General features: G+C 37.7%; 3 protein-coding genes across 5 annotated transcripts; 1 reads left to right on the top strand and 2 right to left on the bottom strand.

Annotated features, from left to right (window-relative positions):
* The first annotated feature begins 434 nt into the window (after positions 1-434).
* LOC145913158 (uncharacterized) lies at positions 435-17,769 on the top strand. Of its 3 annotated transcripts, none has more exons than XM_083000717.1 (26): positions 435-627; positions 1,493-1,632; positions 1,696-1,799; positions 1,956-2,091; positions 2,162-2,214; positions 2,272-2,437; positions 2,554-2,688; positions 2,936-3,061; positions 3,288-3,478; positions 3,851-4,065; positions 4,199-4,277; positions 4,462-4,702; positions 4,946-5,112; positions 5,992-6,160; positions 12,094-12,226; positions 12,296-12,509; positions 12,562-12,657; positions 12,982-13,168; positions 13,241-13,498; positions 13,575-13,739; positions 13,981-14,108; positions 14,216-14,463; positions 14,611-15,977; positions 16,034-16,173; positions 16,325-16,484; positions 16,604-17,769. In XM_083000717.1, exons 1-26 carry the CDS (start codon positions 521-523, stop codon positions 16,801-16,803), a joined length of 5,325 nt encoding a protein of 1,774 aa, XP_082856843.1. In that variant the 5' UTR covers positions 435-520; the 3' UTR covers positions 16,804-17,769. The 3 variants fall into 3 exon arrangements, with proteins under 3 accessions (XP_082856843.1, XP_082856842.1, XP_082856841.1); XM_083000716.1 differs by having other exon boundaries at positions 4,946-5,121; positions 16,325-16,478; XM_083000715.1 differs by having other exon boundaries at positions 4,946-5,121.
* Positions 6,199-8,372, bottom strand: LOC145913342 (uncharacterized). The gene is made up of 5 exons (XM_083000963.1): positions 7,915-8,372; positions 7,676-7,838; positions 7,552-7,615; positions 7,329-7,494; positions 6,199-7,016 (listed from the first exon to the last, which is right to left on the bottom strand). Exons 1-5 carry the CDS (start codon positions 8,352-8,354, stop codon positions 6,902-6,904), a joined length of 948 nt encoding a protein of 315 aa, XP_082857089.1. The 5' UTR covers positions 8,355-8,372; the 3' UTR covers positions 6,199-6,901.
* LOC145913343 (uncharacterized) lies at positions 8,606-9,112 on the bottom strand. Its single transcript, XM_083000964.1, has 2 exons — positions 8,917-9,112; positions 8,606-8,856 (listed from the first exon to the last, which is right to left on the bottom strand). The coding sequence occupies exons 1-2, from the start codon at positions 9,110-9,112 to the stop codon at positions 8,606-8,608; spliced, it is 447 nt and encodes a 148-aa protein (XP_082857090.1).
* Positions 17,770-27,786: the final 10,017 nt, after the last annotated feature.

The raw sequence follows: 27,786 nt of genomic DNA, 5'->3' as shown, positions 1-27,786 counted from the left end.
GAAAATGTAAGCATGCCAAACTAATGGTTACGGCGAATTTAAAATAATAAAAAACAAAAAGAAGTTTCCCTTGCTTGGGATTTTTATCTCGCCCTTGTCTAAGCAATCGGTTTATTTGCGAGACAACTACCTTGGCTGCCCGCCAGTTGGGCATTATTTTGGCCAAAAGAGCAAGAAAAATTTTGGTTTGTCTTGTAGAAAAATGAATTACAAAAATTACACTCGTAACTGGCGTTCTTACAGACACATTATATTTTCTGTGGTTCACTGATTATGTTCTCATGCAGAAAAGGGAAACCACCTACGGGAAAACTAATTTCTGTATTTGCTCGAAAACAGTTCCTCTTTTCATAAGGTTTTTTCTTTGTATTTTGCACGAGATGCGACGCAACCTCGAGTTAAAAGTGTGTTCATAACTGTTTTTTATTTTCTATAATCAACACTATTTTGCGCAAGTTTGGAATGTAAAATATACCTGATCTTGATAAATGTAACTATAAGGCTTTGAAGAGTCGCGTTTATGGCATCCAAAATGGCATCCAATTACGATGACAACGTAGAAGATCTCCCAAAGTGCTGGAATGATTTGCTAATAAGTGAAAAATGGATATTTAAATCAACACATCGGTAAGTTAAAAATATTGGGAGTTACACACACTGGAAAAAATGTCGTGGATAAATCCTCAGCCCACTTTTGCGAAAATTTACCGATAATCCGCGCAATATTAATGAGCTAATGCATTAATATACGGAAAAACGTTGCGATCTTCTGCACAATTAACGATCGCCGAAACAAAATTCTCCGCGCAAAAAAACAAACTTTCCAATCTGACCTATATATAAACAACGTTTCCGATGGAGTGTGTATTCAAGTTTCAAAAACCTGTTGATACCAAATTAGTTATTAAAATACATACTAATCAACATTCACACTTTCATAATTTAACCTATATATTGGTTTGATTAAAACAAGTGTAGTTAAGACCTAAATAGTTTCAAACATGTCACACAAGAAAATATTCTTCATAAATTACACCTTCAAAATTTATTTTGCACCATAAATGTTGTTATGACACTGTCTCATGTTGTCTACCACAATGGAAAACAAAAGACACAGTCATGTATCAACAAATATTGCGAAATTTAAGATCTCTGTAGTATTTTCTAGTTCCCTAAAGTCTGGTGTAATTAATAACTTTCGCCTGTTCTACAGTTAACAAGTGATTTTATTCTAATACCACAATTTCTGTGCAAGTTTTTCAGGCTGCTTGGTTAAAAATGTTACAGGTTTGTAATCAAGATTTTTCTGACACTATTACCCATGAAAAATAGTTTTGTTGATGTGTGATTATGTTATGAATTGTGAGAGAAATGGAGTTTATTGCCACAAAACTAAATCTCTAGTTTAAAAAGTTTAAAAATATAGCGCTAATGTGTCACATGTAGCTTTGCAAACATGTTATTATTAAACTCGACATGTATTTGTTTTAAGTTTCAACCTTCTGAATACAAATGGGTGGAAACAAATTCCTGAAAAAGAAATCCAAACAATTGTACGGGATGCATTTGGGGAAGACTTTAAAGTCATAAAAATATCAGATGGATTTCTTTTAAATGTACTGCAGACAAATGGTACACATTCTTTGTCATATTTTGTGTTTGTGTAAATTTCCTTGTTTTGTTTAAAATATACAGAGAAAGAATACATTATGAATTCACTAGAAAAGAAATTTGACAAAAACTGGAGTGTTTATGAAAAGCATGTCCCTCCAATACATAAGAAAGGATTTTTTGTTAAAGTAAGTTTTGTTTTTGTGATGGAAAAGTAGTTCATTGCTATCTTATTCTTGCATGAATATTTATTGTTCAAACTTTTAATCAATCTTAGTATTATCATATCCAACACTCTAAACTGTTTACCATGTAGTTTGAAAATAAACAATAACTCTGATTAGGGAGTTGCAGAAAATTTATCAGGATCTTTAAAAAAATATCTAAAAGATTTAAAAAAAGGAGCAAAAACAGAATCAAGTCCAACTTTGACCAGTGCTGCTCCTAATGTATTAAGGGTTATGTGTACCCACGATGCAGGTGTGTATGCCCAGTTTCAATGTGAGAAACTTACATACATAGAGTTGGAGTTGGTGTTTTTGATTCGCAGGTTCAATCAAAGATTCAATTTCGCAAACTCGATTTAAAGAAAAACAACTCAAAGTAAGCTAACTTTGTTTCACGACACTTTGTTTCCATTTCTATTCTATGTTATTTCAGACATGGGACTTTTGCCAAAGTGACTGCATTAAACTAACCAACTTGGCATCTCATGTTACTTCCTCCAGCATCAAAGAAGAAGTTCAGGCTATTTCCGGTTGCCAAGTTACCCATGTTGAGACGATAAATGATGGAACTTTATTTATTTACCTTTCAAGTTATCAAAGTATTACAAAATACATAGGTTTAGCAAGCTGTATCAGCATGCAAAAGTTTTCTTAAATTTTGTGAATACACTGTAAGTGAACAAACAAATGCAGTAAAGTTTGTTGTTACAATCAGATGCTGAAAGAACTGCAAAAGATGTTCAATCTAAAAAAAGTTTGGCATCCTGGGGAAACTTTAAAAGTGTTCTGTATTATGAGGTTCCATCGGATGTCTTACCATGCCAGAAAAAAGAGGTTCACAAAGGGAAAAGTGAGCAAAAAAATTAAAACCAGTTTTCTTGGTATTACTTCATGCAAAACTACAGACTAACATTCAAAGAATCGATGAAGATTAATAATATGTTGTAATATTTTGCCTTTTTTTGATTTTTTGCTGAAGTATATTGCATCTTTGCACATATATTGCATCTTCTTAAATGTATATTTTACATGCGTAATGGCTTTGAGTTAGTCATCTGAAGAAGTTAGCAGATTTTGCAACAATTTTGACTGTGCAGGTTTGGCTAAAAGCAGTGACCAAGACATTGAAATGATGGAAATGGGCGATGACTATTCACATAAACTCCACAATCAGCCCTCAGAGTCATTTATGGAAAGCGAAAACTTGGGTAAAGAACACAGTGGTATGTATGCTTGATGCTGTGTGTTTTGTGTTAATAATTTACATTGTCATTGATTGCTATTGTAGCCTTCTATTGTATGCTTGGTTGCTTTGGATGTGGTCTGAATCTAACATGTTACCATATCTCTTACAAGTTTTTTTCTGGGCATAATTTTCAACTATTTGATTGCATTTGCCACAAAATAATAATTTGTGTGTTTTGATACACACATCACACTGTTTTACAGATCTTTGCTTTGAAATTATGCCTTCAACCTGTTATGATGTTATGGAGCTTGTGACGCAGTCACCTGAAGTCTGTAAGCAATTGGCCAACCTCATTAAAAGTGTTAAAGTTGAAATCACTGCAAAGCCAGTATACACTGTTGAGGGATCTTCAATATTTTATGCTGTGAAATGTACACTTTCCAAAAACTCGGTAAAATTTTCTATTTCTATTTTAATTCTGAGTTGTTATTCCCCAAATGTTGATAATCTTAAAATAAAAAATAAAATTTTGGTGTCCATGATGTATTTTGTTATGCTTTAAGTTATAAACTAACAGGGTTCCCCTAAAAACCTATTGCGGGTATTGCATGCAATTCCTTCGATGCACCTATGATGGCTACAATGCCAACATGATGCCTATAGTACCTACGATGCCAACTGGTTTTTAGATGCACTGGTGTAATCCTGTGTTATTTTATCGACTGAATTGAAATGTTTGTTGGATAATTTATTGCTCTTACAGCTGTGGTTGATATTAACCTGCACAATTATGTAACAACAACTTGAACAATTTCTTTGTCAGGACCTTTTACGCAAATACATCGAGGATAAAAACCTTTTCAAAGATAAGTGCACAAAACTAGTTGAACAGTTTCTGACTCAATTTATCAGTAAAACTGGGAGTTTTGATTTGGATGAAATAAGAGCTGTACGATCTGAAATGGGTTGGGACAGAGATGATTGTAATGTGATTGGAATGGAAATAACCACATATGGTTTGGTTCAAGCCTATGTGAGGTTTGTATAATATAGAAACTACTATTCAAGCATTTGTTAATGGTTTTGAGTAATCACTAACTATGAACCGTTAATTTTGACCACTACATGATGTTGTGGGTAGGTTTCCATTTATGTTTTGTTTGTTTTTCAGATGGAATGACATAAAACCAGGCAATGTTACCGTCACATGCAATATGGCATGCATTGATGAAATCTTCGCTACGTTAAAGGTATTTGTATGATTTAACCGAAAGAGGTGAAGTTATGTTACATTCGAACGTACTACAATAAATTTTTAGTCATTAAAAAAACTGAAAGTTTTGATAGTAGGTTGTCAACGTTCTAAAAACGTTTACTGTTCTCTGGCCATTTTGTTTATTATGGATATTAACAAATGAAAAAATGTCATCACAGAAGTCTGCAGCGCTGCATTCTAAACCGTCCACATCCTACTCTTCCTCACGAAATCAGCCAATCAAATCGTACCACAAACAAGAACTAGAATGTGTTGCTATGGAACCACATCTTGCAAAATGGTTCATAAAGTTTGCTCCAAATGATAGCAGCTGTGGCACAACATTTATAAACATTGAAATAGAACAAATTCACAGTGGAATCAAAATCGTTGGGAATGACACGGGTGCAGTTGCAAGAGGTATAGACACATATGTATGATTAGGCTGTCACGATAAAGACAGGAATATCATTTTTCTGATTACGTCTTTGTTTCTCGTCCGTAGCACAGAATGATACAACTTGTAACAAAATAGTACCCCCCGAATATTTGTTGCATAAATTTGTCAACAAACTTTTGCGCAGCACAGAATGATACAACTTGTAACAAAATAGTACCCCCCGAATATTTGTTGCATAAATTTGTCAACAAACTTTTGCGCAGCAAAGCACTTAATCACTGAGATGATACCGCAACTGAAAACAGAAGTTCAACAACTGTCCGGCTCCGATTTGCAACTTCTGGCTGCAGAGAGTGGTAAAAATGTTCTGCGACAGATTGAGTCGTCAACTGAATGTTCCATACACCAGAACGACGCAAGCAAAGCGAATGTAATAACGGTACACAAAAATGAGACTGTAGAACTTAAAATTTCAGTTTATTTTTCCCAACTTGCTGAGTATCTGCATTGTTTTTATTTGGATTTTGGTACATTAGATTTGTCCATATATGTGCAAAAAAGCCATAATATTGGCGAGCTGCAGACAGGGTGTACACGCACTGTTTCTACCTGTAAGGTCTCATCAGTGCAGCTGTTGACAGTGGCACTGTGCTAGCTTTTACACCAGCGGGCACACTATTTTCCACTTTGTGGTACCTTGCGGTGACCGTCGATCCGTTGGGTACCCTATACTGATTACCAAACAACAGATACGAAACCACTATAGAGCGCACTATGGCCAAACGGATCTGCTTGGTAATCCATAGCGCTAAGGCAAAACCACCAATATATGTGCAAAAGTCACCGCAAGGTACCACAAAGTGGAAATCAGTGTGCCCGTTAGTGTAAAAGCTAGCACAGTGCCACTGTCAACAGCTGCACTGATGAGACCTTACAGGTAGAAACAGTGCGTGTACACACTCTGTCTGCAGCTCTCCAATATTATGGCTTTTTTTGCACATATATGGACAAATCTAATGTACCAAAATAAAAATAAAAACAATGCAGATACTCAGCAAGTTGGGTCCATCTTATACAGAAAAGCCATGATAGGTAACACCAAGTGTTATGTTTCACATGGTTTTCCAATGATTATGGATACTGTTACGGAACCTCATAAGTTCTCTGTGCCTTTTCAAGCTACACAGTAACTCTTGTTCCATTATGTTAAATCTTCATTGTCACAAACGATTGTTACACAACGTACACATCGCCAGATTGTGCACTGTTCCTCATAATAACAATTTTAACGAACCTGTTTTTAAAACAGCAATCACAGCTTGATATATTGGATGAACTGGTGTTACCTTTTTCTGACGTCACTGTGCGGGTTGTGAGGAATGACATCACGGAGCATCATTGTGACGCAATCGTGAACGCGTCCAACCGTGAGTTGCAATTGCGTTCGGCAGGAGTTTCCGGAAGTATATTACAGAAAGGTAAAGATGCGATCTCGAAACTAACTGGAGTGGCAACCTCAAACTTCTTGCAACTAATTTTAGCCTGAAAAATTTACCCATTAAATATTTCCAAAATTTGAAGCGGGACCCACAACATATCTTGTTTTCAAACAGTTCAAAATTGGGCTGAAGTGCTAGAAACAAAATAGCATGTAAACATGCAAACCATTGCGTTTGGTTGTAATAACATGAAAAACGCAAATTGTGCCTTTCCGCAAGTAACACATTTTTGCGGCTGTCTAAAAAATATTGGCGTCAAACCCGATACTGACGGATACCATCGGTTCCGACCAGATACCATATTCCTAATCGCCCAGCAGAAATTCGAATGCCTCGGATTTGTTATTCCGAATCGCCCAGCTCCACTTGCGAGTACCGGGGTATCTGTGTTCATTTATCCGTCGTGTCTACCATGCACTGTAAAAAAAATTTACTGTGAAAACTACTGGCAGTTTTTTTTACGACATTTTTTGTAAATTTTACTGCGAAAATGCATGTAAAAATATACGTGCATTCCTTCGTTAATTCTGACCTTTTTGCGTATTTTTTACGTGATTTGACCAGTATATTTTACTGGATAAACTACTGCAAAATTTACGGGGAAAAGTCCTGGCAGCACTTTTTACTGACAAACTCGTAAGTCACACACTGCAGTACACAACATGCTTCAAAGAACTGAAATGATTTTATTGTCCCACGCACAGCAGGCCACAGCAGTGTTTACGTTTGAAACGCCTGCATTATCTTTGTGAGTTGCAAAACTTTAGGGTGAATGCCAGCGTTTCTTCTCTTTTTCGAAGTTTTTGTGCCTGGCACATTAACTTCAACAAAATACCTACAAAACATAATTATAATATTGTGGATATTAATACAAAGAGTCATAAGCTGGATATGCATTAAATTTTACATAGCTTTATGCAGTTTTTTCTGTTGTGATTGCACAAAAAAACGTACATAAGAATTTAATACATGGATAAAACTGCTCCTTTAACGAAGTTTTGACGTACTTGGGATGAATTGATAAAAAATTGATACTGAACACTTTTGCATGTGTCTTTTCAAAACATATGGCAGGCGCAACACCAAATTGCACACAATAATGATTTAGGACTTTTACACTAAATGGCTTACAACTAAAGACAGTTACCTCTGCATAAACTCCAGCGTTGCCAGACCATACTTGGGGTATTCAATATTAAATATGAAATAGCTGGCAATACAACAAGCCAATGCTACAAACAGGTCAATACATGTGACTATTATGTTTTTTTCCACCACAACTTTAAAAACATCAGCAACTGCTGGTACATCTCCTAAAATAAAAAAAAAACATTTTATTTTTGTTATTAAAACACAAAATACCAACCCACCGATGGCAATCACATAAGGGGTGGCTTCATTTTCATCCAAAATATTATTTAAATGATACTCATCCTTCAAACAAAGAATCTAGTTTTAGTAGGGTGCTTTTTAGGCTACAAACATAGCACTTACCTTGACACATTTAAGAATGGTCTTGCCATTTTCTCCAAAAAAAGCAGCCAAAAGGCTTACCACCTCACAACACTTGGCATTATTGTTTGCAAATTGTGAACATTGAACTTTAATTGATTTCAGAACCATCTCCACAGTAGGTCGGGCATTTAACTTTAGTGACCTGAAACAGCATCCAAACAAACCACTGCATTAATGAGGTCACAAATTAAGTATGAAAAAAATTCTAGCTTTCTCACCTGTACACCTGCATGCTCCGCTTAGCAATGGTTGCTGGTAATTTATCAACATTTTCCAATCCCATTAGTTTTCCAAAATGGGAGAGTAAAAACTCAGCTTCCCCTAAGAAAGGCCATTGTAACAAAACAGTTTGAACCGGAGAATTTTCATTTATTAATTCCCGTTGCATGGAGTATGTCTGCTTCATGAGAGTTTTAAGATGTGTCACATCTTGATCGGACTTTGCTTTTTGGAACTCTACCAATAACCAATTTTTTAAACCAGTTTGGTTTTCGCCTGTTTCTGGGGGTTGCCAATTTTTTACACCATATGGTGTTTTTGAGATTTTACTTGCAGAACTTTGGGGGTCTTCTAAATGCTGAAGTTTTCTTTTTTTTCTTGTTACATTTTCCCATCTGTAGTACAGCTGGTTCGCGATTGAGTTGTGCCCATCACCCATTGGAATTCCTCCTATGACATCGCGAAATGATTTTGGATATCTTGACACAACATTGTAAGCAATTCGCTCCAAATTTTTTCTTCCTGGCTTTTCTGTAAACTGAAGTGTTTGCAAAAATGTAAAAAAATAACATTAAAAAAATAGAGTGCTGTACTGACTGCATGCAAATACTTAAAAGTTGCAATGTGCTTTAATGGGATAAAGTCATGCTATGCAATAGTTTAAAAAAGGAATACAACTGCTAAAATTACCTAACACAATTTTTTTTCAAATGTAAAATATATGTATGTTTTTACCTGCAAAACTTCATCAACTATTTTGTGAATCAGTTCTTTTCGCAATAAGGCACTGGGTACTCGATTCTCCTGTAGCACATTAATTAAACCACTGGAACATTTACTCCAAGGTATTTTAAAGTCATGTATCCACTGAGCCCCTTCCGCAAGTTTGCAACTGTCACTGTCTGAGCTCAACAGTGGTTCTGTGCTGGAGCTTGAAGTACCTTTAAAAACACAAAAAATTAGTCATTTACAGATTGGTTTCAATAAGCATATTTACTAACTCTGATTCGCCAAGGAAGGTTTAAGCAATTTTCTTGCTTGCACCAATGTAAATTGCACAATTAAATCGTCCAGTTCCAAATGTTGAAAATCATCTGTGTTAATGACACCCAAGTTACTGAGATGATCCAAACAGTTTTGAAGTTTTAATTCATCAGAGGCCAGTTCAGGCAGTTTTTTTCTCAAATAATCTTCCATTTTCACTTGACAGCAAGTTCAAAAACTGTGTATAGTCTGTTTTAAACCCTGTAATAGCACATATTACATGTGGACAAAAACACTCATAACTCCAATATTGTACACAATTATAGGAGTTTCCAAAAACAAATCATCTATACAAACACATGTAAAATCAAAACGTTGATGATCTAATTTGTAAATACCATAATGTGGAAAACTATGAGCAATTTGTTTGGAAACAACAAAGTAAATTTTAGTACCAATCATAAATATGCAACATATTTTGCCAATATGCCAATCACATCCTATTTCACACAAAGCAATGTACATTCCAATTTTAAACTGAATTGACTTAAATTTAACAGAAGCAACACAAATGCACTTTGAAACATCAAATCCATTCTGTGCAATGGTGGCAAAAACATTTTGTGAGTACTGTGGTTGCTCAGTGCCAAGAATTGTATCTGACAAAAACAAGGGTGTTTCCAGCAAACATGCTTGCAAAAGTTGGTGACTATGTGCTAAAGTATAAGTTACATTAACAAAGTTTTTGTTGTGTCTCACAATGCGCTTAAAATATGAGTGCTTACTTTCAAAGCGTAGGGTGGAGGTATACGCAATGGGCCCAAACTGCAAGATTGCCCAAGGATAGTGTTGCATGTAATGGTGTTTTGGGCGTAAAGGGACATTTGGAAACAAACTTGAACGCATTTCTAAATAATCACAAACTAAAACATTTAAATGCAAAATGTCACATTTTTTTAATGAATGACAGAGCACTGTTTTAGTAATCAAGCGAATTGTCAAAATAAGCTGCCAAACATCATCTTCTGTATCCTTTACACAAGACAAAATCAAAAGAGGAAAAACTCTCAAAAAACATAAGTTTTGACTTGCGTTGCCCGGAAGCCTTTTTGCTCCTCGTCCAAATACTGGTGGTTTTGAGAGTAAATCATTTTCAGCAAATGGAAACGACTGCAACTGAAAGTTTAAGTAATCCATTGAAAACCATTTTTCTTTGACAAAATAGTTAAGGTATAATATCATGTCATATTGAAAAACTCCTTCGAAAAGATCATGTGCAATGCAAGGTGGTAGTCCTGGAGCGGCAACATGAAAATATTTCAATTCATTAAAAATGCTACCTTTCTTGACACCTTCAACTGGGTTATCACTGTTTAAACACAAATCTACTGCTGAATTGTGTGATTGTACTGTTCGAATAGACTTCTCTTTTTCCCAAGCAGTTTTAAATTCAGATCGCGTTATTTTGCAATACCTACAAATATGGGAGGATGTGCTGAAATTTGTAGTAAACCCCCCCAACCAATGACTACCCAAATTGTCACCCATAATGCACAAAATACTGCCATGTACAGGATAACCAACCCCCAAGTCGATTCCTTCCTCCTCTAAAATCTTTATATCTTCTATTAGTGGACGAAAGAGAGTGTCTTGACTGTTTGTGGTAACAAAACGCTCTTTGCATAACAGAACCAGCTGGAATACATCAATCTTTGACCTATTATGAGGGTATAAATTGGCCAGAGTGTAGTACACAGCTAGAATTTTATGCTTGCATCTTCCCGAACCCAAAGGATTTGCAACTTCAAAAGAATCTTGATACAAGATCAGCTGGAGGCTTTGCTTATGAGAATTAAACAATGAGTTTTTTTTAAATACCAATCCATCAGAAAAATCATTCCACTTATTATCGAAGGTTACGGGGTTTTCAAACTGATGTTTAACCATTGAATCTGTAAAAAAAGTCTTCAGAGATTCTAGAATGGGGACATAATGAAAGACATTTTCATCACTTCCAACAGTCATACCACTGCCAATTTTCATCGCCACTGGTGCAACATACTTAAAGTTTGCTTGAAAGTAACGTTCTCGACAATATGGAGATCTAAGTGGACCTGTGGTATGGAGTTCTTTAATCTGACTGCCAGCACTTAATTCAAGCAAAATTTGAGCTACAACCGTTCTTGACATTCCATAATTTTCCAAAACAGATTCAATTTTTGAATTAATAGCCCTTGAGTGCTCATCCATAACATCATTGAGATGGGTAACTATTTTATTTACAGTACTTACAGGAATAAGGTATTTGTACTGCAATATAAAATAAAACCAGGCGTATGACCGGCATATATCAGCAGGTTTTTCTCTTTGATTTTGACTCGTTGCCGACGTACACGGAGATTCATCTCCCAAAATGCTTTCAAAACAGTTCGAATCACTAAAACTTGTGTCATGATTATCAATCGAGGGCAAGTAGCTGTGACAGCGAGACAAATGTGATGTAAATGAAGATAGAACTCTGTACCTTTTAAAGCATAAATCCATAGGACATTGAATTTCGTGGCCTTGGCGGATATGATGTTTTGTGTGCTTGATCAGCTCTTTTATACAAATAAAACTTAGCTTACATATGTCTACAGAGCACACCAAATTTGATTCCATTGCTTGGGTGCGGTAGCCTACCTCAGCTTTAGGCACACTAAAAATAATTTAGTGTTTAAACTTAAATCAATCTATTCGGATAATGGGCTACTGCATGCTACTGTTACACATAGTCCTCTCTATAGAGCAACTTTAAACACATTATGCTAAAAAAATTAACCAAAACCTTAACTGGTCAAACTATACACGTCTGCCAACAGCAAGCCACAATCCTACCTTGAACCTACGTCGTCGATAAAATATGTCAGCAGTTTGGGCGATTAGGATTGGATTACGCATTCATCCGGAACGGAACATGCTCGAATTACGGTCATGTACGCGTAAACAAAAGTTACGTTTCGCATCCGTAAAAGTTTACGTAGGTTTTACCAGTAAAATATACGAGTTTTTTTTACAGTGTGCATAACTATGTAATTATGTTGTATCATGATAAGCATAAGATTATCAGATACAATGCAAATAGCCATTCTCTAGCTTGTAAAGGTTGCTAAAACCTGTCTTCTACAATAGTTCATTCGAATTTTTGTTGTAAGGCGGCAGAGTGATTCAAAAAGAAATGGACAAATATACTACTTACGGATATCTTAGTCCTGGTATGGCTGTAATCACGTCGTCTGGAAACGGGTGCTTACCTTGTAAAAACGTCATCCACGCAATTGGACCTCAGTAAGCAAGAGACAACATACTGTTAAACCAATGCAATATAATTACAAACTTTCTTATTTCTATATCCAGGTGGTATTCAGCTTCTTACAATCAGGCCCCCGAAATTCTTCATAGTACTATTACTGAATGTTTGCTATTAGCGGACAGACATGGCGTAACGTCAATAGCATTTCCCTGCATTAGTTGTGGAGTCTTTGGTGGGCAGCCTGAAGTTTGTGTCCCTGTGATCGTACAATCCGTTGTGCAATATTTCAAAAGAAACAGTGATTCCAGAATCAAACAAGTAGGTATTATATATTTAAATGTTCAGTAGTTAAACTTTGTGATTGTTTCAGATTGATTTAGTGGAAATATCTGACCAGAGGATTCTTAAATGCTTCTGTGATGAACTTAAACTTTTCCACAAACAACCAAAGAACGAACTACAAAAGGTAAAGTTTTTATAAAGACAAAGCCTTGTTATATAACAATTCCATGGAACTATACATTATATCCTACGTTTACGTTGATTATATCCACACCACTGTATACTCCTGTACAAGTTTAGTGTCTGTTTCAATGTCTACCCGTTTTGCCTGCAAAATTCTTTGATTAAAAGTTTACTAACTCCCTGGTTTGATCAAAAAAACCTGCCTATTCGAAAAACTTGTTTGCCTTGTATCCGTAATAGGACAAAACGATACTAACCTTTATGTCAACCTTACTCAACTTAAAATTGATATAGTTTGTATCCTGATGCACTTTTATGTTTGCAGGCAAAGAAAAATCCAATGTCAAGGTCGTATTCCAGCGTAGTTACCAGCCAGCCTTCGGTAAATCAACAATCATCTTTTCAAGGATATGGAGGACATGGTGTGCAGGTTACGGTGAAACAAGGCGACATTACGTCAGAAAGATGTGATGCAATTGTCAATCCATCAGACGGAAGTTTCACTTTCAGAGGTAATGTTGTTTAGATGGACAAGTACTTTTGTTTATGTTTTCATGCTTAACCATGAAGTGTTGTATGCATAGGTCAGGTTGCCCAAATTATCTTGCAAAAGGGCGGACAGACAATCTATGATGAATGTCACAGCTTTAAGAAAAACTATTTACAATGGGATCAGACGTTTCGCGTGACGTCAGGGGGCAAACTCCAGTGTTCAAAAATTTTCCATATTGCTGTGCCATTGGCACTTGACTGCAAAAAGCTGCAAAAACTGCTAACTGAAGTGTTTAAGGAAGCTGATGAAATGAAACTACAGTCCATCGCCTTACCGGCCATTGGCACTGGTATGTAACGTCAGGGCTGTTCTTTCGCCAAATATTATTATATACCCGAATAAGATAAACAATTGTTGTTTTGAAGGTGCTCTAGGTCATAGTGTGGATGAATCGGCTCGTGTGATTCGAGACGCAATTGCTTCTTTCGATGCCAAATCCCCCAAGTATTTAAAACACATTTTTGTTGTCATTTTTGACAGAAATGCATTGAAAAAATTTCGGACGATTTTAAATGACAGAGACATATCCTGTAAGTTTGAATACCATGTTTCTTACGATATTTTTTTCTTTGAAACACTTGTAACGTTTAGAGAGTTATGCTATGCCCCAAATAAGTCTTGTCTTGCAAACCAAGCTCACAGCACTGCTTTAAAAAACTTACAACTCACCCGTAGAATATTCCGTATGGTAAAATAATAAGCATACGAATAAAGTAGTGGAGTCATAACTTCACGCCACTGGAAACAAAACTATAGTTTAAGTATGTTTAGCGAGTCAAAGTTCAAAGTCATGGAATCAACAATCTCCTGTGAGTCATTCAGCGCTTGAAAGACCCATTTCCAACACCAACTTTCCGTGTTTGATGTATTGTTCGAAAGAAAGCAAAATGATTTTAAAAGTAAGATGTGATAATGTTAAAACCGACTCGTGTGAATTTAAAAGAATTTTATAATACCAGTTATAGGACCTGAGTAAATTTGAAGTTTGCCAACATTTCTTGTTTAGGCAAAATCGGAAGTTAAAGCATTTTTGACCAGCCGGAATTCCGCAAGTAGCATGTTGGCCATTGAACCAAGGAACACGGAACATAGTTTCCATCAAGAACATACACCGGAATGGGGGAAAAGTCCCAGAAACCACGGAAAAGTATTTTCTGATGAAATATACCTAAAGTGGCATCTTCAAATTGGTCAAGATGGACTTGCTGGCATCGATCGTACTTTTTCGGTCGAAACTAAAGTAATCCTTCATAGGTAAACATACTTTTGTCACATTGCTCAGAACGCTTTGCGTGCACAGAAATTGGAAATAAGATGTTTACTAATGGTATTTTCGCATCCAGTTTTTCTTTAGTTTTTTTAGTTGTTTTTTTAATGTTTAATAACCTTCATTTGTTGCAGCTCGGGAACCCGTGTTAAAATCAAAGGAGCGCGCAATGATGTAATGAATGCAAAACAAAGACTTTTCGTATTAATACAAGAGAAACAGTTGTCCCAAGCTGGCCAAAAGAGCGGGTCTTTGTCTTCTGAAGTCTTTCCTCGACGTGACGAAAACAAACGCCAACATGTAGATGAAAGTCCGACGGGAAAAGGGCGCAATACATGCGGGTTGCCAGATGAAGTGAATGTTTTAGACAAAGAAATACGATTCGACCATGTCGAGAAAAATAGACGCAGACAGTCCAGCTTGTCAGACCCCCCTGTACAGAAAAACGTGTCGACAGAGTATTCTGCTGCGCCAGATCCACGCGCTTCCTCAACGTTGGAAACCAACAACAAAAACGGAGGGAATTTAGCAGACACACAAGGGGCCACCCCAGATCAGGAAAGCAAGAAATACGAAAAAAACAAAGATCAAACAACGCATCAGGGACAGGATGACGAATCTGTCCAATCAGAACCTAACAACCAGAGGCAACATCAAATTTCTCGAGGAAAAAGTGCGATCAATGAGCCTCCTATAAGTTTTGGCCTCGGGATAAATGTAGACGAATTGAGCTCATTGAATGTGACGCGTCGGAACAACGAAATTGATGGTAAGCCGACACCACCGCCATCTGAAAACAGCACCCCGTATGGGCCGAGAGAACAGAGCAAGAAACCACTACCTGCTCAACGCAGCCTGAAAAATAGATCTTCGTCGCATGTCGAAAGTAATAGTCAAGATGAAAGTGCCATGAATAAAAACAGCACCAGGCGAAAGTCGACCTCTTCCGACCACAGTAACACAGAAAATATAGTTGAAGAAGGCTCAAATAATACATATAGTCTTTCGTCAGATGATGGAACCCACAAAATTAATCAACATGCAAGTGAAAAAAATAAACAACAGTCGTATTCCTGTGAAAATCAGGGCTTCGAACAAAATTTGGTAAACCCTCCTCAAAAAGTTGAGGCAGACAAAGAAGAAAGTGATGGGGAATACGAACTTGCTCCAGAACAGGTTACGCCTTCCCCACATCAAGATGCCACCGCAGAGAATGGTGAAGTCGCCTCCAATGTGATCACAGCGAGTACAAATAAAGAGAAGCAACAATCCGGAAAGCCGGTGGAAGGTAAAGAGAAAAGAGCAGTGGAAACGGCGGCGGTCAGTTTATCAAAAGCCGAAACCCCCAAGCCACGACCCCGAAAAAACAAAGCAGACAAGACAGTCTCACAGTCTACTGATGGAGCGGTTTCGGTACCGCAAGAAATATGTAAAATTCAATTGTCCCCACACCTCGCATGTTACAATGTTAAAGGCAGCGCCTCTGAGTTCAGCGGAGAAGGTTTGATATAGTGATTTTGGTTTTGCTTCACACAACACTAGTTTTGCTTCGTTTAGATTGGATAGAGAAGAATGAGTGGAAGAAATTTAAAACTGAAGAATGGGCGTTGGAAATAGTTTCGCCTGATTCGAATAAATATCACGAAGCAGTCAAAAACTTTATCAAGCCCGACGTAAATCATTTTACGGTTTATCAGGTATGTAAAGTATACTACTATGTTATACTCCCTTTGGTCTGAACTCTTGTCACAGCACCCCTAATAGATGTTTCCTAAATCAGTTTTGCTATCATTGCACTTTGCCTCTGTTTTCCACTGTCTCAGTATCCTTCAATGTGCTTTTGTGCAGCTCCTGCAAGTGAAAAACCCAAGTTTGTACCAAGAGTTTTCTGCAGCAAAGGAACGACTTTATGGAAAGTCTAAAATAAAACAACGTTGCTTTGAATTTTATCCTTTGTCATCTCCTGACGCGGCGCTCGATATCTGTGGCAACGGATGGAAAGGCACGGGTTTGTGAAGCAAAACTTTTTTGCAATTTTTTTTTACTTTTTACTTCCTTTGGTAGGGTTAACTGGGCATTGAAAAGTAACTGTAACCAGCAATATTACACTTTTGTGTTGCTATACAGACTCCCCTTCTCCTGGAATGTTTGAGCAAGAAGGAAAGGATGCTATGGCTGCTGCAATACCGGATAAAGTTGGCGGCCATAGTAGAATTATCATGGCTGATGTGCTACCCAAACAATCCACGGTGTTGCAAACTGCAAATTACGACAATGCCTATCCTTTGTTTATTGTGGTGATTCTTCCTGTAAAAATGGCAATGTAGATCTTGGAAAAGTAGACAGTTGGGTGCGATTAAGATAATATGCTGATGTTAAGTAAAAGATTCTTTTAGCTGTATTATGTATTTTATTCTAACCGCACTTCACGACAAAACTTTACCATTAGAAAATGGTGAAGTCTACATGTATGTTGTCCTGAAGTATGTATATAATGTCAGTTATGTTCCGTTTGTGTGGCTTCAGAATATGTTTGTGCACTTTACCAATCTTTCTTCCACTAACCGCCTAGATCAGGCTGGTCCACAGAGGGACTCGCATGCCAAAGGACTCGCATGCCAAAAACTTGTACCACCCACATCCAGAATTACCCATATTGTGCTTTAAATGGTATATATTCTTTAGTAGTTTTTCGTTGATAATTACCCATATTGTGCTTTAAATGGTATATACTATTTAGTAGTTTTTCGTTGATAATTACCCATATTGTGCTTTAAATGGTATATACTCTTTAGTAGTTTTTCGTTGATAATTACCCATATTGTGCTTTAAATGGTATATACCATTTAGTAGTTTTTCGTTGATAATTACCCATATTGTGCTTTAAATGGTATATACCATTTAGTAGTTTTTCGTTGATAATTACCCATATTGTGCTTTAAATGGTATATACTGTTTAGTAGTTTTTGGTTGACAGCGTTTATAGCTTTGTCCAAGTTAGCATGTCTCGTATACCGCATTCTCTTGTAGGTGTTGCTTCTGCAGCTAATTAGTTGATTTTAATACTAATTATTGTCTGGTTTTCTTCAAAAATCCTGTCTGGACTTACGCAATGCTTGTTAATAAATGTTTTAAGATATACAGGGAAGTTTTTCACGCAACAGTTCTGACGTTAGTCCACGTTTGCATTTAACAAATAGTGTTGTTGGTTTCTTTCTCAAATTTTGGGATATTCACTACTCTTGACATTTACAAGCACTTGTGAAACAAACGGTTGGTTCATTTTTTCACCTGGGCTCTGCACAATACAATGCTTATTTTAGGTTCGAGTCTCCTCAATCTTTTCAGTAAATAGCTAAATAAACAGCTAATGCGAGTGCCATCATAGATGTATAGTTTCATAAAGTACCAAGATAGTTGATTGCGAAGACAAATAATGTCCAACACAACCAACAGCAAAAGCGTCCAAAAAATCGTCAACAAAAGTCTCATTCTGTGTAATCATTTAAAAAAATCTTACCCAAGCAGTGTCGAAATAATTTTCTTTTTTATGTGACGTCATATATGACTGGTAGCATGGACTGACTGGTCCCGTCTACTTGCATATCAGTATTTGAAATGAATGATTCGCTTATCTTTGCGACAACCATCTCACACATTCACGTCAAAAGACTCATAATTGCTGGACCATGACGATTGCACTGAGACTTATGTGATTTGAAGTGAATTAAACTATTTTATATCGTATTTTCCAAGGTATTTCCAAACATAAGCTATGATCGTACACTGATGATAAGTGGTTAGCGACGAACGTGCGACAATTGCCAACAATGTTATTTTTGCGTTCAGAGTAGTTTTCACTTTCAGTACTTTTTTACGTCATCACAGGCCTGCACAACGTTTTTGTTGAGGTCCATTAAAACGTGCGGTAGTTTTTTATAGACACTGCTGCTTTGATTTTGCGTAAAATGCGCAACAATTTGAAATCTAACGGACGGTTGTTGTCGTCACTGCACACTTTTGGTGTGTATGCAGATTCGTCGCCTGTCTGTGTCTTTATTTTCTGATTCATTCTTTGGCAGCCTATAAGTGCATTACAGTGAGTACAACGAAACAATTGTACTCTTGTACATTTTTAAATTGATACTTTTAAAGGGGTATTTAGGCTACGTACAATTGGAATAATTCAAAGATAAAATAATGTTTAGGCTTTCGTAGGAACCACAAAGCAAGTTTTGTTTAATAATCAATGCTCAGAACAACAAAATGCTTTACTCATTGCAGTCTGAGGTTTTAACGGCAAAATGATTTTGTTGGTCTTTTTTTTGTGTTTTGCGATCGCGGAGATCAAGGTTTCGCAAGGCTTAGCACTTGACTGTAAGTATTTTCTATTTTTTCAATTTCTGCATGCACAAAATTGAATATTATTTTGCGTAGGCCTACAGCGTGCGTGCGGAAAATTACGTTTCCGATAGAGTGCAAAATTAAAGTTACATGAAGCTTAAATGAAACAATTACCCACCTAAATGTTTTGTGCAGTTTGCGATAAGAGCTCGGCCCACGCCCAAGGCAGCAGTTTGATGATTTTATCGCCGAGTAAGAAAGACGTCGACCACGCCAGTTCCATTTGCGAGTCATACGAGATGCATTTGGCGCACGTGGAGGCCGTGAAAGTACAAAGTCCTCTGTCTCGGGCCATGCGTCTGAAATACTTACAAGGTAAAACTTTCAATATATTCGTTCCAAAATCGACCTTTTTCCAATGCCACTTGTTGTGCGTGACTCAGGTGGAAACTTTTCGTTACAATAAACTGCGTTTGACACGGGGTTATTTTATATTGTAATTTTACAAGGTAAAACTCTGTCATTATCTTCAACCAAATTAATGCGTCGAGACAACTTAGAATAACAAGGATCGTTTACTCGCCGACCAAGGGGTTGAACATTTCTATTAAATTCAACGCCTATAATCAATAAGGATGGTTTTAGGTCTTATCTTCGTGTTTGTCAATATAGATAAAAAAAACATGTGCAGTTATTTTTAGTTTACTTAAATGGTGAAAAAGGTAAATAATTATAGATAGGATGTACGGGATTTCACTTTTAGTTAGCATCGAATCATCACCCCGTTTTAGTTAGCATCGAATCATCACCCGACAGTAAATTACTTAGCATAAATATAGGACAAGTAATTTGCATAAAGATCTTCCCACCACAGAGCGAATAGGTTCAACCCAAGGTGAATAATCGCCAGTACGAAAGAAACAAGAAAGTGTGATCGTCAGGTTGCAGTAAAAATAAAACTGGATTACTTGTAGTTTAATGTATCTTCTTTTGGTATTTGTGGCGATGTCAAAACAAAACAATCTAAATGCTGCATTCCTGTGATCATTGCGAGTCGGTGAATAAAGGATATCCTAATAACCTGTTTTGTGGACTCTCTTAATTTACACGTGTGTTTTTAAACCAAAGTGATTTTTACTTGCAAGAAATTTAAATTTAAAACACAATTTAGACATGGACATAGTCCGCTTTTGGATGCGGTACCTGGGACCAAACCCGAACATTCACCGATACGACTTGGGATTGTTCGTCCCAGATCAAGCTGTATGGAAATCCACTGCGAGTCTGGGTCATCTTAACTACGTAGATTTATATCGGAGGTGACGTACTGACGTTGTTTTGAATGCACATTGTCATATAAGCGGGATTTGAAACTATTTTTGTGCCCAATTAGCAGAAACGCGACGGGGAGAATTGGGATCACAATTTGTCTTGAAACAAATTCCGGAGAAGGTCTTGTTTTGTTCGAAGGGACATGTCCACCTCACCAATGTATATTTGAAACATATTTTTTTCCATTCACGAGTAATTGATAACGAACTGCTAAACTTAAAGTTACATGTATACCATCTAAAATTTTAAATAATCGTTTGCAGAAATGAAAATAATTTTTAGGAAAGTAATTTATACCATTACAGGCATTTACACGATAGATGTATATGTGCGGGTGATCTTTTCATTTTAGTTTGGAGGAATCAGGGAATGGTTTTCGCCGAATCTGATTACAAACCCGGACTAAAGCAGTTCTACGTGTACCATAACACAGTGGCAAACTGTCACAAGATACGAGATGTAAACGAAACGTTTCTGAATTTCACCAAATTTGTCAGGACGTTTTTTGCCCCAGGTACGCAATCGTGAACATTTTCATATCATTTCCCTTTTTTCAAACAACATTTCAAAAAGAATTTGGCTTGAACAAAATCTACTAAAAATGAAATTCCAAGCAAAAAAGTGTTTGGAATGTTTTTTTTTCTTTAATGCTCCAGAATTATGCGTTTAACGCATTTCCGAATATGCTGCCTTATACTTAATTAATGTTTCAAGCGAAAAGTTCAATTTCTATGTAGACTGATATAACTGAGATCGGCATATGATTCTTCCAAAGTTTCGCTAGAGAAAAAAAAATATGATTTCTTTGCACTTGAGGCATCGTCAATATTTTATAAAACCAACCAACAAGAAAAAATATTGTTGAATTTCAGTTATAAACGCTCCTGTTTATGTCGGTGCTACTTACAACAAGCAAAATGGCAGATGGCTTGGTGATTGGTGGGAGCCAAACAACCTGCCTCCACCAGCTGATGAGAGATGCCAGCAGCTTGCCTTGCAGTACAGGAACGGGTGGCAAGCCAGAGCAACGTGTGCTAAACAGGCGCACTTCATGTGCGAGATGAAATGTGCGAACCTCACATTTAATTATTTGTCATGATTTTGGGTGCCATAAACTTGTATCAAAATAATTTGTAAAGCGCTCTGGATAAGATAAATAGAAAATTACACGCTTGCGCTAATTTAAATTACATAAATTATATAGCAGTCATTCATTATGGTTGAATATTGTTCTCACAGTCAAGCCAAAAGTGCGAGTTCAACCTCTCCGTCCATCCGACATTGAGATAACCTGGGACAACACTCTATCCATACTGGTTGACAAACTTCCCCGCTTTCCATTGGCTTCGGTTAATTATTTTTTTATTAACAAAGTTTAATCCTTGACTTTTCTTTGTTTTTTTCGCACAAATGACTTTAATTTATTAACTGTAGTTTAACGAACCGTAACATACACCCCTTACGTTTTTTGCATTGTTTACTTTTCTACCGTTCTGCGAAATGGTGAAATAAGGCAAGGTATTTAATTTACCAACGATTTAATAACATTCAATGAATTACCGATTTTCTTTCACAACATAAACTGGCCGAAAGAAATCTAAAATTTGTTGACTTGAAGAAATCAAATTATTTTGTACAAAATAGGCGATTTGTGGCATTAAGATCTGTCTTCACGCATAGGTTACGGTTGAAGTGGGCAAGACGAACAACAAGCTACAAAAAGCTGTCATTCTTAAAGTCGCTTCATCACTTACATTTGAAAACCTCCAGTCGGACTGTCACTTTGTAAAGGTAATTTTCAAAACATCTTATTTCAAGTTTGTGCTTTACATTGTTCTTGGTGTTTAATTCTGGAATCAAGAATAAAACCCGGTGTTTTTTTCTGTTTGATACACACACATCAAAACTTCTAGGATTTAAAGTGGCACCATTTGCATTTATAATGTCACATATGTTAACATAAGTTATAAGGGGAAATTGACATTTTAAAGTGGTGATTTGGGAACATGCGAATAAACAGGTTTTTTTTTGGTCTGTAAATAAAACTAATTTTTGGAGGATTATTTAAAATTTTTTGCAGGTGACAGCATTATTAGCTGGTTGCCGGGATATCTCACTTACATCCAACCTCAGAATCGCAACTGGCAACAGAATACCAGGAAAAATTCGATCAGCTTCTGTTCTTAACTCTACCACCTCTTGCTATATCGAGATTACAACACCTGCTTACGTCGAAGAGTATTACGTACGTTAAATAACGTTTGAAAAAAAGACTCGTTGAACACATTAATAATAATGTTGAACGATAATTTATTTGCGGAAACAGCAAATTTAGTTATTTTTATTATCTCGCTTTGACTTATCAGAAAATAGTGGCTGATCAAGCTGGGCTGCAATGCCTAGGCTGCGAAGCCTGCAAACCTAAAAATTTAAATGAAGCGTATACGAGTAACACATTCCCATCACAGGTTCACAGGTCAAGCACTGACGAGTAGCTTAGGTAAAATATTATTTAATATTACAGATACTTGCTAGCAGTGATGTGAACCAAACGCTACACGTGTTTAACGCAAACAATCTCACCAACAACCGCTTCAAAATCGACACAGCACCCCACGGATCAAGAAACGATGTCAGCTTTTCAGTGAGTATTTTATCATTGAGTAAATTGGAATGTTTATACCATATCTAACCTCTTATTGCAGATAAAATACTTCTACTGTGGACATTACAGCGATGAGTATTCTGTCAAGGGTTCATGCCTCTCCCCAGAAATTCCCAATAGAGGTAATTTCGTACCCGTGTAAAGATGTTGCAAAGTAACTTAATCTCGGTCAAAGCAGAAATACAGCAGATATCTGATTCGTGCAAAAGAAGAAACTCAACGTTATGTTGCACGAATATTGCTCACAAACTATATTTGTAGACCCCATGGGTTTTGATATCACTTCAGTTGAAGGAATTGTGGTTGTCGCCAGTGCCTGTGTGGGGCTTCTGTTCGTCGTCTTATCTGTTATAACTCTGACTTTTCTCATTTTGAGAAGGTTTGTGTGAATTTTTGTAAGCACGAGAGCGAATGTAAAGTAACTTTGTATCTTCAGACGGAACAAGGCCAAAGTTACCAAACCGGAAGATAGCGTTAGATATGGTGAGCAACTCCGTTACAATGGCATTACATTGTTTTGTTATTCCAACAATTTTAGTTTGTATATTTTGCACTATTGTCCTATCAGATTTATCGAAAAGTTTACGCCAACGTAGTTTTTTCTTCATTTTTTTCTAAATAGGTATTTGGTTGGTATATTTTTGCATTTTTATCACCAAACATTACATATATATATATGATACTCTCAAACGTAATACCCGCTTGTGCATTACATTTTTTGAATCTCATGATTAGAAGAGAAAGTAGTGGAAATTAAAGAAGAGGGAAAGGATCAAGATTTGTCGTCTATGTCAAATACGGATGACATGTACGATATTCCGGATGAAAACCGCAAAGTTCTGGCACTCCGTGACGACATGGTTTATGAAAATCAGTCAGCATTTCATATTCCATACTACACATAAAGTGTTTAGTATTCATTTTCTATGATTTACGTATTTTTCATTGCCAAAATAGAATTACTATGACCTTTTTCAACATAAAACCACCGCAATGTTTGAATTAAAAATCGTTACATGCATGTATGAGCGGTAACATGATCACTATCGCCGTAAAATTGTTTTAATTCACATAATGGAAAATGTTTGCCAGCCTAAGGCGAAGCATCCCAACGTACATGTTCTGTGTTTAATTCTGTTAGTTGGTTGCTGGGTTTATTTCATAATTCGAGGTTTCAATTTGACGATGCCTTTAGTGCAGAATAAGACTGTTAGTGCTATTTTTGCAGCCAGGCATAGTAATTAATACAAAATGTTGGTTTCAATAAACACTTTCGAAACTTAAGCGTCAGAAGAGCAATTCCTATTAATTAAAAAGACCACTGAAAAGATTAGTGTAATACTATATCAAGTATAAGAAGCATACCATTATCATCAGTCGAATCTCTCCCTTCAGGGACCGTGAAGGAAAGAGGAATTTGTTCCTTTTCCCACTTGTATCTATCCAATGAATCTTCCTTCCCATCTGTAATATTATTAGTTGTTCAACGCACACTTTGAACCGTGTTACTTCCTTTCCGTAGTCCTTTCCAAGTTTTTTACACAGTAACACGTCGAACGTACCATCTTGCAGCAAATCGTGTAAAGCAAATGGTTTTTGATTCTCTGTCACCTGCTCGCCTTGCGTTTCATCAACTACCACAAATCTGCAACATGTTTCATAAATTCGAATTGGTTCGGAACTTTTAAAGGTCGATGAACGTGAACCTAGTAGCAGAGCAACAATGGACAGAAAGCTTTATTCACCGTCCTGTGAAGTAACAAACAAATGGAAAACAACAACAATCGACTTATTCATGATATTTCTGACGTTTAATTGTGCCTGGAGAACAAGTTCAAATCTTTAGTCGACACCAACAAAACAATGAAGCAAACAATTTGACTGGGGTTTCATAGTCAACAGTACCAGAACATCACAAACGCAAAAAAACGATTAAAACAGAGGTCAATACAAATTTGATACTCCATGTGAGACCAAGAAAACTTTTGATATACCGTGTGACAAAAAAAAGCAAGTTTAGTGACGTCAGTGTTTCTACCACCAATCAAGGTTCCCCGCTTTCGGCGAGGAGAGGCAAGTGTGCGCGCGTTGTTTTCCTCTCTGAAACAGATTATTGTTGTAGTTGGTTGGAGTGGATGTCTTCAACGTTGAGACGTTTCTTAGAACAGTTCGGTTGATTTTTCTGTGCGTTTTGGAGTTACATTGAAGTTAGTTTGATGGTCTCAACAGTTGAAAGAATGTTTGGAGGAAACTGTGACGTTGAACTTTCGCCATAGTGTTTCGGCAAGTTTTCTTGGTTGAAGGCGTCTCCGCGGTTAGTGGTTGTTTTTTTGTGGAATAAATTTCGGTTAACTTGTTAACTTTAGCTATTGTTATTCTACTGTTGGCGTTGTCTTGCCGTTATTCATCCGGGGTTCATGGTCATGTCGCTCCCTGGCAGTTCCGCTGTCGATCGCCTTCGGCGTGAGATATGAACGCTCGCCATAGTGTTTCGGCAAGTTCCCTTGGTTGAAGGCGTCTCCGCGGTTAGTTGTTGTTTTTTTTTGGTTAAATAACGGTTAATTGCTAACATTAGCTTCTTGTCTTCTACTATTGGCGTTGTCTTGCCGTTATTTATCCGGGGTTCATGGTCATGTCGCTCCCTGGCAGTTCCGCTGTCGATCGCCTTCAGCGTGAGATATGAACGCTCGCCATAGTGTTTCGGCAAGTTCCCTTGGTTGAAGGCGTCTCCGCGGTTAGTGGTTGTTTTTTTTTGGATAAATTTCGGTTAATTGCTAACATTAGCTTCTTGTCTTCTACTATTGGCGTTGTCTTGCCGTTATTCATCCGGGGTTCATGGTCATGTCGCTCCCTGGCAGTTCCGCTGTCGATCGCCTTCAGCGTGAGATATGAACGCTCGCCATAGTGTTTCGGCAAGTTCCCTTGGTTGAAGGCGTCTCCGCGGTTAGTGGTTGTTTTTTTTTTTGGATAAATTTCGGTTAATTGCTAACATTAGCTTCTTGTCTTCTACTATTGGCGTTGTCTTGCCGTTATTTATCCGGGGTTCATGGTCATGTCGCTCCCTGGCAGTTCCGCTGTCGATCGCCTTCAGCGTGAGATATGAACGCTCGCCATAGTGTTTCGGCAAGTTCCCTTGGTTGAAGGCGTCTCCGCGGTTAGTAGTTGTTTTTTTGGGGGGTAAATTTCAGTTAAATTGTTAACTTTAGCTATTGTTATTCTACTGTTGGCGTTGTCTTGCCGTTATTCATCCGGGGTTCATGGTCATGTCGCTCCCTGGCAGTTCCGCTGTCGATCGCCTTCAGCGTGAGATATGAACGCTCGCCATAGTGTTTCGGCAAGTTCCCTTGGTTGAAGGCGTCTCCGCGGTTAGTAGTTGTTTTTTTTGGGGGTAAATTTCAGTTAAATTGTTAACTTTAGCTATTGTTATTCTACTGTTGGCGTTGTCTTGCCGTTATTCATCCGGGGTTCATGGTCATGTCGCTCCCTGGCAGTTCCGCTGTCGATCGCCTTCAGCGTGAGATATGAACGCTCGCCATAGTGTTTCGGCAAGTTCCCTTGGTTGAAGGCGTCTCCGCGGTTAGTGGTTGTTTTTTTTTGGATAAATTTCGGTTAATTGCTAACATTAGCTTCTTGTCTTCTACTATTGGCGTTGTCTTGCCGTTATTCATCCGGGGTTCATGGTCATGTCGCTCCCTGGCAGTTCCGCTGTCGATCGCCTTCAGCGTGAGATATGAACGCTCGCCATAGTGTTTCGGCAAGTTCCCTTGGTTGAAGGCGTCTCCGCGGTTAGTAGTTGTTTTTTTTGGGGGTAAATTTCGGTTAATTGCTAACATTAGCTTCTTGTCTTCTACTATTGGCGTTGTCTTGCCGTTATTTATCCGGGGTTCATGGTCATGTCGCTCCCTGGCAGTTCCGCTGTCGATCGCCTTCAGCGTGAGATATGAACGCTCGCCATAGTGTTTCGGCAAGTTCCCTTGGTTGAAGGCGTCTCCGCGGTTAGTAGTTGTTTTTTTTTGGGGGTAAATTTCAGTTAAATTGTTAACTTTAGCTATTGTTATTCTACTGTTGGCGTTGTCTTGCCGTTATTCATCCGGGGTTCATGGTCATGTCGCTCCCTGGCAGTTCCGCTGTCGATCGCCTTCAGCGTGAGATATGAACGCTCGCCATAGTGTTTCGGCAAGTTCCCTTGGTTGAAGGCGTCTCCGCGGTTAGTAGTTGTTTTTTTGGGGGGTAAATTTCAGTTAAATTGTTAACTTTAGCTATTGTTATTCTACTGTTGGCGTTGTCTTGCCGTTATTCATCCGGGGTTCATGGTCATGTCGCTCCCTGGCAGTTCCGCTGTCGATCGCCTTCAGCGTGAGATATGAACGCTCGCCATAGTGTTTCGGCAAGTTCCCTTGGTTGAAGGCGTCTCCGCGGTTAGTGGTTGTTTTTTTTGGATAAATTTCGGTTAATTGCTAACATTAGCTTTTTGTCTTCTACTATTGGCGTTGTCGTTATTCATCCGGGGTTCATGGTCATGTCGCTCCCTGGCAGTTCCGCTGTCGATCGCCTTCAGCGTGAGATATGAACGCTCGCCATAGTGTTTCGGCAAGTTCCCTTGGTTGAAGGCGTCTCCGCGGTTAGTGGTTGTTTTCTTTTGGATAAATTTCGGTTAATTGCTAACATTAGCTTCTTGTCTTCTACTATTGGCGTTGTCTTGCCGTTATTCATCCGGGGTTCATGGTCATGTCGCTCCCTGGCAGTTCCGCTGTCGATCGCCTTCAGCGTGAGATATGAACGCTCGCCATAGTGTTTCGGCAAGTTCCCTTGGTTGAAGGCGTCTCCGCGGTTAGTGGTTGTTTTTTTTTGGATAAATTTCGGTTAATTGCTAACATTAGCTTCTTGTCTTCTACTATTGGCGTTGTCTTGCCGTTATTTATCCGGGGTTCATGGTCATGTCGCTCCCTGGCAGTTCCGCTGTCGATCG

The sequence above is a fragment of the Ascidia mentula genome, chromosome 9 (assembly GCF_947561715.1).
Source record: "Ascidia mentula chromosome 9, kaAscMent1.1, whole genome shotgun sequence".
Taxonomy (NCBI): Eukaryota; Metazoa; Chordata; class Ascidiacea; order Phlebobranchia; family Ascidiidae; genus Ascidia; species Ascidia mentula.
This window is presented reverse-complemented; position numbering and strand designations above follow the sequence as displayed.